The 20,172-nt window shown below is 41.7% G+C and overlaps 2 protein-coding genes across 2 annotated transcripts; both read left to right on the forward strand.

The window, feature by feature from the left end:
• The first annotated feature begins 1,314 nt into the window (after positions 1-1,314).
• On the forward strand, positions 1,315-9,272 carry mcm4 (minichromosome maintenance complex component 4). The gene is made up of 17 exons (XM_041949397.1): positions 1,315-1,348; positions 2,325-2,402; positions 2,528-2,686; positions 2,811-2,974; positions 3,140-3,241; positions 3,337-3,432; positions 3,661-3,756; positions 4,125-4,263; positions 4,425-4,645; positions 4,790-4,910; positions 5,382-5,641; positions 6,753-7,118; positions 7,224-7,351; positions 7,719-7,926; positions 8,024-8,252; positions 8,506-8,639; positions 8,909-9,272. Exons 2-17 carry the CDS (start codon positions 2,339-2,341, stop codon positions 9,002-9,004), a joined length of 2,583 nt encoding a protein of 860 aa, XP_041805331.1. The 5' UTR covers positions 1,315-1,348; positions 2,325-2,338; the 3' UTR covers positions 9,005-9,272.
• A 2,222-nt stretch (positions 9,273-11,494) lies between these two features.
• On the forward strand, positions 11,495-17,886 carry ube2v2 (ubiquitin-conjugating enzyme E2 variant 2). The gene is made up of 4 exons (XM_041948612.1): positions 11,495-11,646; positions 16,461-16,609; positions 16,736-16,861; positions 17,017-17,886. The coding sequence occupies exons 1-4, from the start codon at positions 11,631-11,633 to the stop codon at positions 17,161-17,163; spliced, it is 438 nt and encodes a 145-aa protein (XP_041804546.1). The 5' UTR covers positions 11,495-11,630; the 3' UTR covers positions 17,164-17,886.
• The last annotated feature ends 2,286 nt before the right edge of the window (positions 17,887-20,172 follow it).

The following is a 20,172-nucleotide window of genomic DNA, read 5'->3' on the forward strand; positions in this document are numbered from 1 at the left end:
TTACATACACACATAGACCAAATTAAGAGAAGGATACAGAGCTGGACACACACCTTAACAAAGATTAGAAACTTAACTTAAGTAAGCAGACTAGCTGTAACTTACAGGCAAGAGCTGGGCAGAAAGCTATCTATAACTTGTGTCTGTGTACTGGAGCCCATACATGAAGGAATAAATAATGTATGGATAATAGGTAACTCTATATACAGAGGTTTGATAATGGTTGAGTACATAGTCAGATATATTTATTGACGTTTACGTTCCAAAAACCCCTAATTAAACCCCCCCACCCACCACCACCACCCCAAGGGGCATGTGTACTGACACTTCTCGGAAACGCTCCTGTGTTTCCGCCTTGGGAAGTGCTGTACTTTTCCTCTGTCAAAGTCCATTTTGAAATGGAAGCTGCGCCACATGGTGGTCAATGAACGCACCTGCAGGATAAAGTCACATATTTTATCAGGTAGAACTGCTTACCCCAAAACATTTTAAGACCAAACAAAGCCAAAGAAATGCATCATTACATAAGATTAGTATCACTGAATAAATTTTAAGTCGACATCACCTAAAACTATTTACTTCACTTGCTCTCTCTAAGATGATTAAAAAATATATAGCACCTGATTTATTTCCAGTACCATCAAACAGCTGTGCCTTCTCTGAAATAATTTCAAGCCAAATCGTGTTTCCTGCTAGAAAAACACTAGTAAACCTTATAGTTTGGATAAAATAATATGTACTATGGTGAGGGTATGATCTTTATATATATTATTTGTCTTTCATTGTGTTTACCTTTTTGTGATACAAGAAGGCTATAAAACCGATGAAATATTTTTTATTATCTTATTTATTTGTATTAGTATACCTTATATTATATTTACATATGTATTCCTAATCTCAGTTGCCATTTTATTTTTTAGGTATTCTTACATGTTTTGAAACCGTTTGTCTTTCTTTCTTTTTCTTTTTTGAATGTATCGTGGACCGTTTCAATAAAGAAAAGACAAAAAAGGTCATATACTATTGGACCAAACCAAATCAGCTCAGGGTATCAGTGATCATAGGGCTACGCGCAGGAAACGCAGATAACATTTTAAATACAATACAGAGAAATAAATGTAGTTGTGGCTTTATTTAAACTATTAATTTAACGTATCTAGACATTTTATCATGTTAAATTCATGTCACAACGAGTGAAACTCAACATGAACCTCCCTCTGCAGTGGAGCAATCGGCCGGAAAGCAATGACGATCCTGATCTGCTATTGGTCCAAAGTTCCCCGCGAAAATCACGTCACTCGCAGTTTCGCGCCAGATCTGCAACACTCGTTCGGACACACAAGAGGAGGTAAGAACCGACTTACTTTAGTCAGAGTATTTCTTATTAATTTATCGCTTGTATTGATTGAAAGAGTCTCTGTTGTTACACACGGTTGTTTGACCGTGCATCAACTCATTGTTTTGTTCACGCGCTCACTTTGAAGTGTTAAATCAGGTCAGATAATGCTCCTTACTTCAACCGTATTGTTTCCTCTGCAGCCACATGTCAGAGGGTGGAAAAGTAGTTGTTAACTGACCGAAAGCGTTAAATAAAAGTAGCAAAAACACAATGTGTATATGTAATTGATCAATAGTGTTACACGTAAAGTATTGGCAGTATAGTTGGTACATGTATAAGAAGTATAAATATATAAGTATAAGGAAAGAGTAAACTTAAGTTAACAATCTGAAGTATTAAGAGTTATTGATGCCTAACAGAATTTTACTACTGAGCCAGGTAAATGGATTAGGTTGAAACAGTGGAGTAAAGTATAGGAAAGTGCAAATATAATACTGCATCATTAGTAAAATGTAACTCTTTTGTAATGGAAGCCAACAGCCCCTTATCACAATAAAATAACACAACACTGGGGACTTTAAAGGACACACTTTCATAGCTTAGCTAAACATCACAACCATCCTTGATGGATGAATTAACTCATAAGAATCAAATCTTAAATCTGACCTTGGTGTCACTAACAGGACTAGATTTAGCAGTTACTGAGGTGTGAACATGGAACAAAAAAGCACTGAGCATAAATAAAAAAAAAAATACAATTAATTGGGGCAAACAAAATTTCCATGTACTCATTTCATCTACATATACTGTGGCTGAACAGACCAAAAACAAAACAACTGCCTAGTAAACTAAACAACATGGCGGGCAGTAAAAACTCTACTTGAGAGTGCAGTTTCTGTTTTACTTCCCATGCAGCAGTGAATACGATGGCAGCATTTGTTTTCTCTGGCAAAAATGAACTCACTTGAATCCACTGGATCCTTAGATATCCCAGCAACAATGTCTTCCCCAACATCGACTCCTGGTGGCCGCAAACGAGGAAGGAACACCAACCCGGCCACACGTAAGCTCATTTTCTCAACGGTTCCTTATGAGTTCAGCTGCTGTGCTGCAGAGATGCCCACGTGGTTGTAGGTGGTGTCTGTGTCTGCTGTTATTTACTTGTCTTTGTGTATTATGTATTCCCAGCCAGCAGTGAGGGCCCCACATCACCTCCCTCTCAGCGGCGCAGAGGCCAGGACTCATCCGCCGGGGACCTGATGCCAATGCCCACCTCCCCGGCCACCGACATGCTCAGTCCAGCAGCGCCTCAGGACACCTCTCTGTTGTCCAGCCCACGTCCCTCAGGTACTAACCACATAAAGTGTAATGCCTTCAATTTATTTTGGTTTACTTCAGCCTCATCCAATAGAAATGCAAGACATTGTTTTTATCATTTTATCTTATCTCTTATCTCTTATCTTTTAAACAGTCCTACCCAGTGAAGTGGACATGAGCTCCCCTCTGATGTACGGGACCCCCAGCTCCAGGGTTGAAGGGACCCCACGCAGTGGAGTGCGTGGCACCCCAGCCAGACAGCGTCCTGATCTGGGGTCAGTCAGGAAGGCCCCACAAGTCGACCTTCACTCTGAGCCGGTCAGTGGAATCAGGAGTAGTCAGAGAATTATTTGTGTTGGTCATTTAATGGAATTGCATGAGCCAGAAAAGACCATCGGCATTAAACTGTTCAGACTAAGTAAAGTTAATAAGGACGACTGACCTAAAACCACACTAGTTAACACTCATGTTTGTTTTTTGCAGCCAAGTGCAGACGGTGCCGTAGCCAGTGAGCCAAACGCAGGCCAGAGACTGGTGATCTGGGGCACTGATGTCAATGTTGGGACCTGCAAGGAGAAGTTTCAGGTATGAAATCTTACATTTCAGCTCTTATCAGAGATTCCCTCCTCTTAGTGCTGCAGTGTTAATCGTTTGCTTGCTTTGGGTCACTTTGCTTCCAGAGGTTCCTGCAGAGGTTCATTGACCCGACCTCCACTGAAGATGAGAATGCTGGTCTGGACCTGAACGAGCCTTTATACATGCAGAAGCTGGAAGAGGTAGCGTACTTATTTATGTGTTTTTATTTTATTGTGGTCTTTTGTGTTAAGTGGTACAGTTCAGGCCAATAGATAGTTTGATTTAAGTCAGACTCGCACTACATAAAAGTATTTTCTGGCCATTTTTCCCTCTATGCTACAGGAAATGAGGGGCTGGAGAAGGGACACTCAACAAAATCACAGGAAATCTCAGATTTATTATTTCAATATTTCCTTTTTGTCTCACAGATCAGTGTTGTCGGTGATCCAGTGCTGAATGTGAATTGTCTGCATGTGCAGTCGTTCGATGCAGAACTTTACCGGCAGCTCATCTGCTACCCACAGGTAACGTCCCACGTTATGTATCAATTTATCTTCATTACATCGTGCACAACAAAGTCAGTTTTGGACAAATATTTTCTGGCACCACTGTTGTATCTGTTTTTGCAATATTATTAAGTAAAGTGATTCAATTAAATAAAAGTCTTTGAGTTAAATGATAAAAACAGAAGTTGCATAAACAGCGACACAGTAATAAATCAACATTAAATAGAGATTAAACATCTGAAACCGTGAACAGGCTCCAGAACACATTGGTAATTGACTATTGGGATTGTTGTTGTAAACATCTGTTTTGTTAGAATTTATTTCTCTAGTGGCTGTTTGACAGCATATTGATGCTCTTAAACATGTGAGTTTGCTTCCCTTTGCAGGAAGTCATCCCAACCTTCGACATGGCAGTCAACGAGCTCTTCTTTGAGCGTTTCCCAGACTCCATCCTGGAGTTCCAGATCCAAGTCCGCCCCTACAACGCCCTGAAAACCAGAAACATGAGAAGCCTGAACCCAGAAGGTGTGTGCCGGATGCGTACAAAGTGAAATCACACTTATTAGGACCACCATTCTGAGATATTCCATCCCATGTGGGATTTTCATCGATGTTGTTCATTGCGATGATAAAATGTGAGGTGTCGGCTTCGGGCTGAAGCGTCTGCGTGCGTGTTGCCTCCACAGACATCGATCAGCTGATCACCATCAGCGGCATGGTGATCCGCACCTCGCAGCTCATCCCAGAGATGCAGGAGGCTTTCTTCCAGTGCCAGGTGTGCGCCTACAGCACCCGTGTGGAGGTGGATCGCGGCCGCATCGCTGAGCCGGCTGTGTGTCGCCACTGCAACAACACCCACAGCCTGGCGCTCGTTCACAACCGCTCACTCTTTTCAGACAAACAGATGGTGAGGGTTTGATGGGGTTGGTGGCGCGGGCAGATTGCTTACAGTCAGCGACACCTAATGTCAGATTATGATCAGTGGTAATTAGTGGTGTGTCGCTGTTGAGGTCATGACATCTGTTCAGTTATTGATCTTATACGATTACAGGTCAAAATTCAGGAGTCTCCAGAGGACATGCCGGCCGGTCAGACACCTCACACGACGATTGTCTATGCTCACAATGACCTGGTTGATAAAGTGCAGCCAGGAGACCGCATAAACATCACCGGTAAGATTTCCTAAATCTCTGCTGCATGAGCTGCAACTTAACGAGTGCTGTCGTTACTGATTAAGCTTTTCTATTAATCGTTTGTGGTGAATGCCACAAAATAGTGAGTTGTCCAGAGCTGAAGGTGCCTTCTTTTTTTTTTTTTATCCAGAACCCCAAAATATTCAGCATTTGGTGATTTAAAACAGAAAAGGCAGCAAATCCTTATGAGTAAGGAGCTAGAAATGGAGGATATTTGTTTGACATATGACAACTGACTGTTTAAAAATTTGCATTTTCTTTTTCTGGCAATGGACTTCTTGGTTCAGCTCTTACATAATCTATAAAATTGTATCAGTATGTATCTAATCCCAGAAAACATGTTCATACTTCTGTTTTGTGGAACTAATATTTTAAAATTTAATATTTATTTTACAGCGATATAAAACCTAGATCTTGGATTTCTTAACAGCTTCTCACATGTCCCTGCAGGTGTCTACAGAGCGGTCCCCATGCGCGTCAGCCCCATTCAGAGCAACGTGAAGTCTGTGTACAAGACTCACATCGACGCCATACATTTCCGTAAGACGGACGAGAAGCGTCTGCACGGTTTGGACGAGGAGACCGAACAGAAGCTCTTCACCGAAGACCGTGTGCAGACCCTGAAGGAACTGGCAGCCAAGCCAGACGTCTACGAACGCCTCTCCTCTGCCCTCGCACCGAGTATCTATGAGCATGAGGACATCAAAAAGGTGTGTGTGAGAATGGATGCAAGCCAGAATATGAGCGTTAGCTTGCACAAGCATGCATGCAAGTACTCAGGTTGTGATTTGCATGTTTTGTCAGTAACGTTCTGGTCTTTGCGTTTATTGCAAATATGTATGTTAAGAAAGTGAAGTCTAAAACACGGGTGCAGTTTTTAACATTAATGGCTCCATTCATACCATCGTTAACGAAATGTGCTTCGCTGCTGCTTTTCCTGCTGTGACCAGTCGAAATGTCTGTGAAAAAAGTCTGTTTAATATCAGTGGAACCATAATTAATATTATCCCACCTGTGGTTCCTGCTATGGCAAGTGAACTTGAGGTTGAGCATAAATCTAATTAATGAGGTGTATACCCAAATGAAGATAATGTGATAAAGGTCTTAACAGAGGTGCAATGATGTAAAACTTGAATTAGAGCTATGTGGTCTTGTCAGAATATGACAACACAATTTTAATGGCAACAGAAAAGGTACTAAAGGTTTTAAAACACTTTATTTCATCGCTAAGAGTTTTGACTTCATATGGTGGAAATGATAAAAACACTTTTTATTATATTTTTATAAGTTTGAAACCTCTATCTTGTCTATAACTTGACATTATTTAGGATGCAATTTGTTCATGTCTCCAAACCAAAGTCTGGAAAAGGCAGCCCTCCTGTGGTTTAATAATGTAAGAATCGCCTGAAGTCAAGTTTTATTAATGACCAAACAAACTGCTGATGCCTTCATTAGAGCCTGTATGACGGCAGTGAGCGCTCCTTTTAAAAGACAGAAAGTTGCACCTGTTCACCCCGAGGACATCCACAAGACAGAAAGAAGAAATGAGACGTTGAAATAAAATTCTGAGACAAAACAATGAAAATGAAGGGGAGAGGGAGAGAAAAGTATTTTAGCCATTTGGAAATTTGGAAACAGAAAAACAGCACGACTTACATTATGATGATCCCAGGTGATGTCTGTTCTAATCACTGGATTAATATTATAACTATATGTCCCAACTCTCAAGTGAAGTATGCATGTGAACAGGAAGAATTTTTTGTAATTGTTGCATTACAGCAGCTTTTTGTGAGTATTTCTGCCCCTCTCTGTTGGTTCCAGGGCATTTTGCTGCAGCTGTTCGGCGGCACTCGTAAGGACTTCAGTCAGACCGGCCGGGGACACTTCCGCGCCGAGGTGAACATTCTGCTCTGTGGAGACCCCGGCACCAGCAAGTCCCAGCTGCTGCAGTACGTCTACAACCTGGTGCCCCGCGGCCAGTACACGTCGGGGAAGGGCTCCAGCGCCGTGGGTCTCACCGCCTACGTGATGAAGGACCCCGAGACCAGGCAGCTGGTCCTGCAGACCGGTGCTCTGGTGCTCAGCGACAACGGCATCTGCTGCATCGACGAGTTCGACAAGATGAGCGACAGCACGCGATCGGTGCTGCACGAGGTCATGGAGCAGCAGACCCTCTCCATTGCCAAGGTACGTTTGACATGTTTTCAACATTTGCAGGCATGTGAAGGCAAGAAAATGTTTTGTTTCGAGAAAATGATTCTCACTTTTTTTTTTTTTTTTAAACGTCTGCAGGCTGGAATTATCTGCCAGCTGAACGCCCGTACCGCTGTGTTGGCCGCTGCTAATCCTGTCGAGTCTCAGTGGAACCCCAAAAAGACCACGATTGAGAACATTCAGCTGCCTCACACGCTGCTGTCCAGGTGAATACCGTCAGTCTGCACCATCACACTTATTACATCTGTGCCTAAAGGGCAGGTGAATCAGTCAGTGCATGCATGATGGGTAAATAGAGTACATTTGTGGGTACATTTACCTCGTATGACTGATCAGCTGTTAAAAGACGGGAAGAAGAATTTGTTTCTGCAGATTAAAAAACTGCTTAATAAGAGCATGTTTGAAAAAATATGTTATATATATAAGCCTGGTAAACAGCACTGATAAAGAGGGGCCATGAAAATGCTACTAATTCACATCCAACCTAATGTCATCTGTATTCATTATGTCTTTATTGTTTAGTGTCTCACTTGTCATATTACTGGTTTTAACGCTGCTAACGTGCTCCTTCAGATTCGACCTCATCTTCCTCATGCTGGATCCCCAAGACGAGGCTTACGACCGCAGGCTGGCCCACCACCTGGTGTCGCTGTACTACCAGAGCGAGGAGCAGATGGAGGAAGAGTTCCTCGACATGGCTGTGCTGAGAGACTACATTGCATATGCACGAACATACATTAATCCGAGGCTGAGTGAGGAGGCCAGCCAGGCCCTCATTGAGGTTAGTCGAAGGAAAACGGGAGTGATTTGTCTTTCACTGTCAAGCAGTATTAATGTGACGTCGACCCTCCGCTGACCTCGTGCATGTTTGTCCTCAGGCCTACGTGGACATGAGGAAGATAGGCAGCGGTCGGGGGATGGTGTCCGCCTACCCCAGACAGCTGGAGTCCCTGATCCGCTTGGCAGAGGCCCACGCCAAGGTGCGCTTCTCCGAGAAGGTGGAGACCATCGATGTGGAGGAGGCCAAGAGGCTGCACCGAGAGGCCCTCAAACAGTCGGCCACTGACCCCAGAACAGGATTTGTCGACATCTCTATTCTCACAACAGGTACGCGACACAAACCACGTCAATGTATTCAGAGGAGTAGCAACCGTTCATGGAGGCAAAACGTGATATGAGACTGGGTGAGAAATGACACCAGATTGCCACTTTTGCTTCGTCTGACGTGCCAGAAAGCTGAATGCCATTTGGCTCTTTTGGGCTGCCGGTCGACCAATCAAACTGCAGATAAACTGACGGTGAAAATGATCGTTGGCTGCAGGCAGACGGCTTATTTGAATGTACTTATTTGTGATTCCAGGTATGAGCGCCACCGCCCGCAAGCGCAAGGAGGAGGTCGCCCAAGCCCTGAAGAAGCTGATCCAGGCCAAGGGAAAGACGCCTGCCATGAAATACCAGCAGCTGCTTGATGACCTCAGAGGACAGTCTGAAACTGTGAGGACCTTATTTTGCCTTTCAATATGTTAGAATGGCCATCAGTTTTCAGCAGCAGCAGTGAAAGTGTGAGGGAAATAAAACGTTGGCAAATGGTAAAATGGCTTAAAGTTATGTTTTTATAATCAAAAGAATCAAGTAACCACAAAAGGCTGTGAAAGTATTTGTGATTTCAATAAAGTATTTTTTTTTTTTTTTAAATGAGACATTGTCCGCTGTTACCAACAGCGGTGCTTCCTGTAATGACTTCCTCGTGACTCTGTTTTCAGGCGATCACTAAGGAGCTGTTCGACGAGGCCCTCCGAGCCCTGGCTGACGAGGATTACTTGACGGTCACTGGAAAGACTGTTCGTCTCCTCGCCTAAAGGCACACCCTGCAATTATGTACAGTCCTGAATTTGAAGTCCTATCCCGTGTCGACCTCTTTGCTCTTGCTGTAAAATATTTTTGTATAATTGAACCACCGTATGTTTTCTGGGCGTATTAGATGTTTGAATATCCTCGGATTTCGAGACATGATTCAGAATAGCCACATGAGTCATTCAACCTTTGGTGTCCTGAGGCGATTAAAAAAAAAAAAAAGACAGATACTGGCAAGTAATAGAGCTAATATTTAAAAATGCTTGTGTTTGTTGGCTGTTTTCAACTTATGCTCTTGCTGTTTTGTTTGGGTTTTTTTTTTTTTTTTTGCTCTGTGCTAGTTAAAAAGCTCTTTTCCTCTAACTTGTACATTGAAAATAAGTCAGTGACTTATTTCCACAGTGTTGAATTGTGCTTGTAGTTTGTGTTGATGACTTGTTAATGGAGAAGAAAATAAACTGTTGCTCATTGAAAATGTTTGGCAAGTTTGTTGCTTTTGTCGCTGGTTGCAGGGTTTCTTTGTTGTTGTTGTTGTTTTTTTTAATTCCATCACGGTTTTGTATTTATCTGCTCCCCAAATGCTCTTTTCGTAGAATTGTAAGTATTCTTAATTAAAGCTGTTTTGTGATCTGGGTTTGAAGCGGTCAAAACTCCAGTAACAATACAAAATTACTGCTGTCAAACCAACATGTGGGCTCGTCCAACACGTTTCAGCTTGTTAGGCCCAAATGAAGCACTTTTTCCTGTCCTGCCGCTAATTTGACAGCTTGTTTGTTGTGAATCCAGTTTCCTTGTTGCTGCTGGTTCATTTCAATTTCACACCTTCGGTCTAACTGTTGTTTACGACATCTCATCATCATCGCCTGCACACTAACTTTGTGCCACAGAACTTAAATAACAGCGTTTTCAGCCCCGCTTGGATCTTCCTCAGGTCAAAAATGTTTGACAAATGGAAACCACCCCCATATTTATACATCATGCACACCAACAGGCTGTCGAGCTCTGCTGATGACAGGTGTGGTTAACCATTTGAATCCGCCCAGGGTGATAAACATCAACAAATCCTCAAATAACAATTGACAATTCAGTCAGGTATGCAGAAAAAAAAAGTACTACAAATACCATCAAAATATCAAACATATATGTATGAACATAACTACATCACCCATGTTCAATGATAATAAAGGAAAATCAGCAAAAAGACAAATCTTCAGTTCATATACAGAAGCTGGGTCTCAACACACCCCCCTATGTTAAGTTAGCTGCATCAAAATACAACTGCTAAGCTAGCCAATATTAGCTAGCTGAAGCTAGCATGTTACTCATAAATTGTGTAATTAACTTTTACATTTAATATTACTCTTGTGGACTTTATGTTTACTCTGTTAATTACTGTGTTTTAGCTGTTTCTGGGCACTTATGTTTCATCTCATCAGCCACAAACGAAGCGTTTCTCGCTGTTTTATGACTACGTTGACAGCTGTTTCCTTGTTCCTGCTCGCTCAGTTTTACACGTTTGGTGCAGCTATAGTTCACGACATAAGATAAGATAAGACTTTATTAATCCCCAGCCGGGTAAATTCTGGTTAATTGGTAACCTAGTGGTCAATTAGTACATCTTTTCCTGATTTCTAATCACAATCATTAAACGTGTTGTCCAATACTGTTTTAATAGCTTCACAATTGCTTCCAGTAACTGTATGCTTTAAAGCAGGGCTGTGTCCATAGGGTGGCACAGGCCACTTCTGAAATGTGATTGGCCACCCCAAGTGCACCCCATCATCCTAAAGCATGATTGGCTATTTGCCCAGGTAGAGGCGGGATCTTAGATCAAACCAATTTTTGAATGCACATTGTTTTCTTTTGTGTGTAGCCTAATTTTGGAGGTAGTCTAATTTTGAGGACATGAACAATAAAGTATTGAAGCTTCATATTATGTTCGTATGGTGTCACTGTTGTGTTATATGTGTGTAATATGTTACCTTTTAAATAAAAAAAACAGGAATGTAAGAAACTGTAAGATACCGTAATGTTAGTAATTAGAGTAGACATGAGAAATAATATTCCGACGTGTGTGTGTGCATGTGCAAGTATGTCATGCCACCCATGCACAAATCAGTGCCCCACCCAGAGCAAAAAAAAAAAAAGTGTGGCCACGCCACTGGTGCAGAGGCCAACTCCTGCCTTCAACCTTTATTGGAAGTGTGTTCATGACATAGTTGTGCACATAATGTTACCTAACTCCACAAATAGTGAGGGAAGAAGAATTCAAACATGCTAGCCTGAGTGTTCCATCTAATGAAATGGTGTAGCCATTAAAAGACAAAAGAGTGAGATGAGAGAGTTTCCATGACGCAAACGCATACTGAATTTGATACGTCATAAAAAACGCATCCTGCTTTGTTGACTTTAAATTTAAGAGAAATATCGTGGATCTAGTGCCTAAAACTGATCAGGGGTATAAGTGGTGCCTTTGAGCCTACACTGGCAGCGAACAGTAAACTGTGTTGAGGGCAGGGTGCAGTGTGAACAGGCAGCGTGCAGTGCAGGGATCTGCCGGTGTGGCGTTGCTGTCGGTTTTAACCGCTGTGATGTCACAGTTCTGTGTGCTTCTGGACTCGGCTGAAGAAGATGGCGGCCTCCTCAGGTTTGTGTGCCTTCAAACTAACATCTACAGCGACATAAAGTGTTCGCGGGGCCGGGCTCACGCTCTCTTCGCAGCCAGCAAACGTGGCCACCCGCTCTCTTAAAATGCTTACGAAAGTGCTCCGAATTGTGATTAATTCGTTAATATCTCCTCGCGTTGAAGCACTCGTCTTTCATGGGAGCCATCTATCTCATGGAGCCACTGTGTTGGCTAACCTAGCTTAAGCGAGCTTGCCCCGTGAGTTAGCTAAAATGGCACAAGGTGTCAAATAAGCGTCGGTATTGCTAGGACTTACTTTATATGTCCAAAGAAAACCCAATCGTTAGTATAATGCGATATTAAAGTTTGATGAGGGGTGTAAGTTGCGGTTAATATGAGGATTGTAAACAACCGCAGACAGTGCTAGCTATTTTAGCGACTAGAATATTCCAACAACGCGCGGCTAAGAGTGTCGAGCCTGTTATGTCCCTTTAGCTAGTCACTTAATCGGAATAAGCGTACTCTGTATTATGAAACCAGGCACAAGTCGTTTTTGTGCCTTAATATTTATTAATTTCCGATAATACAACGGTGGCGGATACAATGGGGGGTTTGATTGCGCCTCTGTGTTACACCGCACATTGCAATAGCACATAGCTGACGGTAATATTTAATGTAGGGACCTGTCCCGCCGCTGCTTTCAGTAGAGCTCCGCTTTGTCGAATTTTTAACAGGAATTCTACTCTTAAACTGTATGGATAGATGCAGGGAATAACTCGGTGTCTTAACATCAGGTAAATGTTTCCCAGTGTAGGGCGGGGAAGCGTAGAAGCGCACCACATTGACAAAACGTCAACGTTACACTGAGGTTGGCACGCTTCTTTTCAGCAAATAGTCGGAGCCCATGGCTGCTTTAGCGCTCAGCAGGAAGCGTGGTCACAAAACTTACAAAATAAACTCCGAATTCCAGAAAAACAATTCAGTGTTGGTGGAGATTTGAGTTCTCACAAGGTTTAGGTTATTTGCTTGTGCGTCATTTTAACCGCAGTACGGAGACGTTGTTACAAAGTGGAGAAACGGGGAAGTAACCTCATAATCGAAACTACCTTGGGACTAACGTTAGTTGGCGCGACCCGCCGATTCACTTTTAACCTAGCCTAGCAAGCTTTAAATTACTAGTGCTTTAGGTAACACGAGGTGAAAATGACAGGCCTGGGCAGACTTAAAGCAGTTATATCTCTGAAACTGTAGTAAAGGTGACTTTCAGGAAAGTTAACATTCCTGACATAGCCCAAACCTGTGCCTCTTGGATATTATCATTGCAGTTGGATGTAACAGAGATACTTGTCCCTCAGAAACTGAATTTTGCATGTTTTAAATTGTTGTAGGAGCAACAGCATTGCATTCCTATCAACAATATTGAGGACCCAAAGAGAACAGGCAAGGACAACCACAAACATTAGACAGATGTATATAAAATACTGACAACTATAGAGTTATAAATATACATGAGAGGCACAAACTGTGATTGATCCTGACCATACTGAGTTATTCTGTCTGTCATCATGTAATAAGCACATTTGCACCAATATTAAGACCTGATCAGCAACCAAATTAAGGGTCCCTTTATTATTATTTTTTCTAAGAGATGTAACCAAGACCATTTACATAGCAGGCCACACCAACTGCAAATATAAAAGTAAACTCAAAGCGAAAAAAAGCAGAAAAAAAAACAATTTGATGACCTTATTTTGGGCTTTCAGAAATTTGTCTCTGTTTTCTGACTTTTTAATTGGCCAATCGATTGCTGGTAAATGAGAAAATACTCGAAATATTAATCGTTAACAGTGACTGCCAGTTGCAGCCCGAGTATCTTTAGTATTCCTGTGGTGCAGTTTCTTGTTACTTAGCAGCTGACTTTTATGCTAATACAAGTAATGCTGTGGTGAGCTAAAATTAGCCGATAACATTGGTCTCTTTACCAGTGTTTGCATGTTGATAAGGGACTGAAAACTTAAACGTCTTGTGAGCAAATGCCTTTTAAGAAAATGGGTGAGCTCGTGTGTCACCTGAGACTCGATCCTTCATTGCGGTCACTGCATACCAGATGTGAAATATTGATTTTAAAAAGTGATTTGTGAAGGCTGACTGTGATTAATGTTGTCTGAGATTAGATGAGGTGAAATGAACGATTCGATGACAGGGGGAAATTTGAATGCTTTCACCGTGTCTTCTGCCTCAGTCACAGGGCCTTCTTTAAATGCTCTTTTCACATCCCTTTCTGTGAATTTGTCTTCAGGATCATAATTATGAATAGCAGTCGTTTTACTTAAGTGCTGTCTCCTCAACCTCCGCCACTCCTCCAGTCATGAGCTGGAAGTGGTTCATCATTTACACGTCTGTGAGTGCCTGTCAGGCTGTGTGTATTGCCAACGTCAGAACTGAGAACATTTTCCCAGTAGCTGAGCACTTTGACTAGTTTTGAATGATGTTATTATCAAGTCAGCTGCTACATCAGTCATAAAATGAGTGGATGTTGCCCTGAATCATTTGTTAAAAATCAGCAGTATGGGCTCATGTGCTCCAAATCTCTCGACTGTTTAAACAGTTGTCAAGAGTGCAGATTTTTTTTTTATTAAGCCTCAATGTTAAGCATCAGATGTCTTTAGTAAATGTCTTGTGAAAAAGGTATCAAATTAGATGCAGTTCCACAGTTCGTAGATCAGGATGTGCTGTGGCCATGTGCGTATAGCGCATCAAGCCATTGAGTCATTTCTCGTTTCAAACAGCCCCTTCTTGCGTATGTTTAACACTTACTTATTTGCATGTATTACTTATCTATGATTAGCAAGATGAATGCGTGTCTGCATCAGTTTCCATGAAAGGATGCACAGGTGGAGCACCAACAGTGAGAAAACGTTTTGATAATGATGTTGCAGCTCTATTTCAGAGGAAAGCTGTCCATTTAAAACTATGTTAGTGCAGTTATTTACAATTAGGGCTGTTTTTCAATTTATTGATTAATCATGTAGTGTTAAAAACATCAGTGAATTGTAAAAAATGCATTGAAACCAAAAATCTAAAGATTTTTAATGGGAATCAGCTTTTTATCATTACAATGTTAGTAGTATATTCAAATGAACAGTATTAAACTTCTATTCACGTTGCCTGCACCTTGAGCTCTATGCTCATTTGCTGACTGTATTGTTGTTGTTCAAACTACATAGTGTACTTCCCCATTTTTGTATGCCCGAGTGTGTTGTATGAGTATAGAAGTCAGATCTAGAGAGAGAGTGACAGTGCTCAAATATAACTCAAGATTCTCTTACTCCATTGCCCATATCTCACCTCAACTGTTTTCAGAAGTATGTTTTAGTGTCGTTTTTAGTTTTTGACTAGGCTGCCATTGCTTGGAACCAGACGAGCCAAAACCATGCACCCCCCAACATGCAGTATGTCACCCGTTAGCTGGAGCGTTGTGTGGTTTTCTCTGTAAATGTAGCAGCAGTTATAAAAATTCAAAAAACATTTGCATCTTTCTTCTGCATAGACAGACCAGTTTTATGAAACCCCCATCTTTCCAGGACTGAAATACCCCTTAAATTTACAAAGATATGACAAACAAAAAAAGATATTGCAAACAAAGATACAATTAATAATTTGGTGATTAACTAATCATTTCAACTCACTCTACCATATTGGTTAATCTGCCAATTATTTTCTTGCTAAATCCATGAACATTTGTTGTTTGTGTTTACAACAGCAGGATGGTACATGTGGTAACGACTCAAAACAAATCACAGTGCCCATGTTCATTGTGATGAAGGATCATGTCACTCAGTGCGACAGTGTGGCTCATTGATGGGGTTTTTAATAGTTTTTGGATAACAGTGGAGGTCTATGCAACAGAGGAATAAACTAGATCAGACTTTGGCTACACAGGTAATATTTTTGTTAGTAGAATTGTTTTAATGTTGGTTTTGGTCTTTTTATGGAACACATAAACAGTAGGAGAAGTATAGAAATCAGAAATATCCTTTAAATCTGTAATTCGTATTGAGGCTGCTCATGCCCAAGATTTTTCCTAGTTGACTAATAGGTGTTAGTTGAAGCCGTTTGTCTACTAGTCTTCGCACATTTATGAAATTGAGTTAATTATTTGAAACATTTTTTCTGTTCACGACAAGCAAAAGCAATAATAATTCTGAAGGTGCCGGAACAACCAGCAGGGAGCCTGAACATTTTGTAATTTATTTCAACACAGCATAAAATATAGAAGTCTTGTTGTAAAAAACCCGAAAATTAAGAATTTGAAAATTAACTGGACAAAGCCACTGTAAATAACCTCTGTACTGTATTTCCGGTCATCAAACTGGCCTCCGTCTGTCTCGGAGCCTGTGGTCGGTCCTGGTCTGGCAGTGTTCGCCGTGAGGCTGCTGAGCCCAGATCTGTTGCTCACTTTCCCAGCTCCGGTTCTGGTGCTCATTCTGGTGCCGGTCCTGCAAGCAATCCCCACTGGGCCCCCCCTGGCTTCCAAACCAGCCACCCCCTCGCGATGGTCCAAAGAACCTGTGCTGGCGGTGTAAACACCAACACTCCCTCGTGCTCCATTCTAGCTGCACGGCTAACTGAGCTAACTTGCTCATGGCTGCTACACTTAGCAGCAGACTTACATGTTACAAGGGAAAAGGTCTTTGTTTGATCAGTCTCCCTGATACTTTTGTCCCGACTAACCAACCAATGAAAACTTAGAACTTGGTTGACTAAGGCTCTAGTTTGGTCGACTATTAGGGTAAGCCATAATTCGTGTTCCTGTTTTTTTTTTGTTACTTTAGGAGTTAAAGTTCCACGCAATTTTCGCTTGTTGGAGGAGCTTGAAGAGGGACAGAAGGGTGAAGGAGATGGCACAGTCAGCTGGGGCCTCGAGGACGACGAAGACATGACTCTCACACGGTGGACAGGCATGATCATTGGACCAGCAAGAGTAAGCAGAGCAAACTCAGCGTGTGGATTTTCATTCCAATACATTCCAATTTTCATTGACAGAAAATATAGATCCTATAATGTATATAAATGTGTTTTTCTGTTTCTCTTTTTTTTTTTTTTCCAGACCAATTATGAGAACAGGATATACAGTCTGAAAGTGGAATGTGGACTCAGATACCCAGAGGCAGCCCCGACTGTTAGATTTGTAACAAAAATTAACATGAATGGGATAAATAATTCCAACGGGACGGTAAGTGTATGAGTGTTGCTGTGTGGTATTATTTGTCAGACACACACATTGTTTTGCATAGCAGTTTTGTGGTGCTCGGATGTGATGTGTTCAATAACTCACTGTCAGCGATCCTGTCACAATGACAAATATTTTTTTGTTTCTGTGTCTCACAGGTGGATTCACGTAGCATACCAATATTATCAAAATGGCAGAATTCTTATAGCATTAAAATTGTTCTTCAAGAGTTAAGGCGTCTAATGATGACCAAAGAAAATATGAAGCTTCCACAACCACCAGAAGGACAAACCTACAGCACTTAATCGTAATGGATTGTTTCGACCCTCTGTCTTAAACCTTACTCTCTTAGAAATATTGTGTAAAATCATCAAGAGGCTCACTTCGCACATCAACAATATCGTCTGCAAGAGCAAGATTGGACTTTCTTATTACATAGCTCATACAAAAAGAAAATGTCCCTGCAGTTAAGCACTGAATTGATAGTTAAAAGACTACAAGACCACAGTTATCCGCCTTTTAATCAAGTTATTTTGACAATGACTTTTATGTTCGACGTGTTCCAGCTTGAGTGGGCTTGAAGAGGGAAGCATGACGCCACGCAGAGGCTGTACCAGAGTCCCAATAGTTTTTATGTTCAAATGACTGATCACTGAAGCAAACAGAAAGATGTGTGTATGAAGGCATGTTCTGTAACTAATACCTAGTCAAAGAGAAGCCACATTTTTGAGTTGTTAGTCAAATTTAGCAGGTTCATTGAAGTATCATGCAGATTGCTGAACATTGAACTGTGGCTGTAGTCTATAAGTAGTGTCACAAGGTAAGAAAGATTTTTTTTTTATAAATATATATATATATCTGTATTTGACACGATACCAATATGTTTCTGTTCTGCAGCTCTTTGACATGTAACAGACGTTGAAGCCTGTTCTGTTCTGAAACCCTTGCATTTAACTTCTAGTGAAAATGGCAGGTGTATGAACTTGTGATTTTCTGAAATTAAAATCACTGTCTGCGAAAAAAAAAAACATGTCAAGATTGAAGTTTTGTTCGACTCTCCAGCTGCACCTACAGTTGCCAGTTTTCCCACAAGGGGGCCTTAGCTGACAAGTTGACTTCTGTTGGCAAGTGCAAGCACAAGTAATGCATTATGTTGTGAGTAAGCTCTCGCCGTCCCTGTCAGGCCATGCAATGGAAACCAGGTTAATGAAACTGCTGGGTGACACCACACTGCAGATATTTGATATGTGACTGGTGGTCATCAGAATAAAATAAGCAAATGCCATTTATTACGCACCGCAGTTCTCATTTAGTGGGGTATTTATTAGATGAACAAGCTTGTTTCTCAATGAGTGACACTCCATCCACACTAATTCTTGTTTGAGTCTGTGAACACTGCTCAGTATTTGGTAGTAGATACCCTGCGTGGTACTGAGAAGCAAGGGTACTGTTCCCTCTGAGAAAGTGACCTTTTGTTGGTTTTCAGCTGTTTGATTATTCATAAAGTTTAATTAACCAAATGGGCATTTAAAATGAATTCACTGCAGACAGTGTAATCTTCTACCTTTCATACACTCAGTTTATTTGTTTAAAATGATTGTGCACTGCTAAATATTAAGTTGCAGAAGCACCTTTGAATTTCAATTTTTAAAACCCTATTTACCAGGAAAATTGGGTAAGACCACATTCTTCTGCAGTGATGGCCTGGGAGAGTAGTTAGTATGTGAGAGAGGGCTAATCATGTATTTTTGGGGATTTCTGGCAATTTCCATTCCCATTATCCATCGACACCAGACTCAACTTATTTTGGATGGATCCACATTTAATGGCCCGACCGCAAAAAACTGATGCACCATCAGTGAAATAATTGAATTGATTTCTCAATTTTTCATCATTTTTTTTTTCTTTTCTGTCCACAGCTTGTGACATTGACCCAATATTGTGAATACCTTAATGATGGCTGTTAAATTTTGAAAGCTGCAGGGGCCCCTCTGTAAGCATGTAGAACTCTTGATGAGTCTGTGTCCTCAAAGGCATTCAAGGCAGCAGGACAGTGTGTCTGTGTGTGACGTCTAAAAATGATGAACTGTGGTGGCTTCCACATCCGACCTGAGTGACCTCCAGGCCATATATCTGCCTGGCTGCAGCAGAGCCTGACTCCCGGCAGCTTGTCTTGTCTCGGGGCTGGGATGAACATGCGTCTGTCGGCCGCGCTGAACCGCACCACAGCACTGACACTGCGACACGGCAAGAGCTCAGCTTGGTGATAATTCAAAAATTCCCCTAGATAAAAAACCCCCCCCTGATTTTACTGCGGTTGCATACTGTATCTGTGTATGTAATTCCAAGACAGCTGACTTGCATAAAGATAAAAAGAACCACACAGGCAGCTTGTCTCAGTATGCTTTACTTTATATGAATATAAATCACACATTTGCATGAGCAAGTGATGAAGCAACATATATACCCTAAAAGAAAACATGCTTGGATTGTGAATAGTAGGAATTAATCAACAATTTGTGCAGCATTTGCATATCAAAAGTCACATTTGTTTCAACTATTTCTATTTTCAAGCCACATTTGCATAGGGTGAGCTTTGATGTGTTGCACCGTTATCGCTTGACTGCTTCTCATGTCCAATCAGCTCAGAACTCTGTCCCCTAGAGGGCGCTCTACACTCGTGCATGTCCTTGGCAGTGCTCTGTGAAGGGGCCTCTGTTTAGAGGACATGACTTGTCTGAAAAGGCAGCGCCACTGTGATGCTTCCAGGCTCCATTTGTGCGCGCTGTCATTATTCTCCGGAAAAGTGACGTGTTTTGCAGTTTTCTGCAGGGAACTACAGCCCCGGCTGTTTGTAGGCTACTGTCACAGAATCTCTCTGCCATTGTCCCTGTGTGTCCTTATAGGGTCTTTGAGGTTGTGCACATTGACAGATTCCTAAAGCAGCATTTGTACTATAAAGCCATTAGATCTCTGAATGCAAGCAGCATTTCTTACTTCAATTTGTGTGCGTGCGTGTGGGTGTGAGATGAGTCAGTGTTTGCTGCGGAGGATGACCTCGCTCTTCCTCAGTCTGAGCAAGATGAGGTTTGACTTTCTAGATGTGACAGTTAGTATATGGGCCTAGCATCCATCAGCTATACTCTCCTTGCTTGTTGTTTTGTTTATTTTTCCCCCACTCCTCTCGGAAGTCATGAATATGAAATAAGAGGCGGCTTGTGTTGCAGCCAGTTCACTCGGCAGCACAGTCATCCCCAATATAAAAGACACAGCCCCAGGTCACACAGGCTTATTCTTTTATTCACCGCATGTAT

This window comes from Chelmon rostratus, chromosome 12 (assembly GCF_017976325.1).
Source record: "Chelmon rostratus isolate fCheRos1 chromosome 12, fCheRos1.pri, whole genome shotgun sequence".
In the NCBI taxonomy this organism is placed as follows: Eukaryota; Metazoa; Chordata; class Actinopteri; order Chaetodontiformes; family Chaetodontidae; genus Chelmon; species Chelmon rostratus.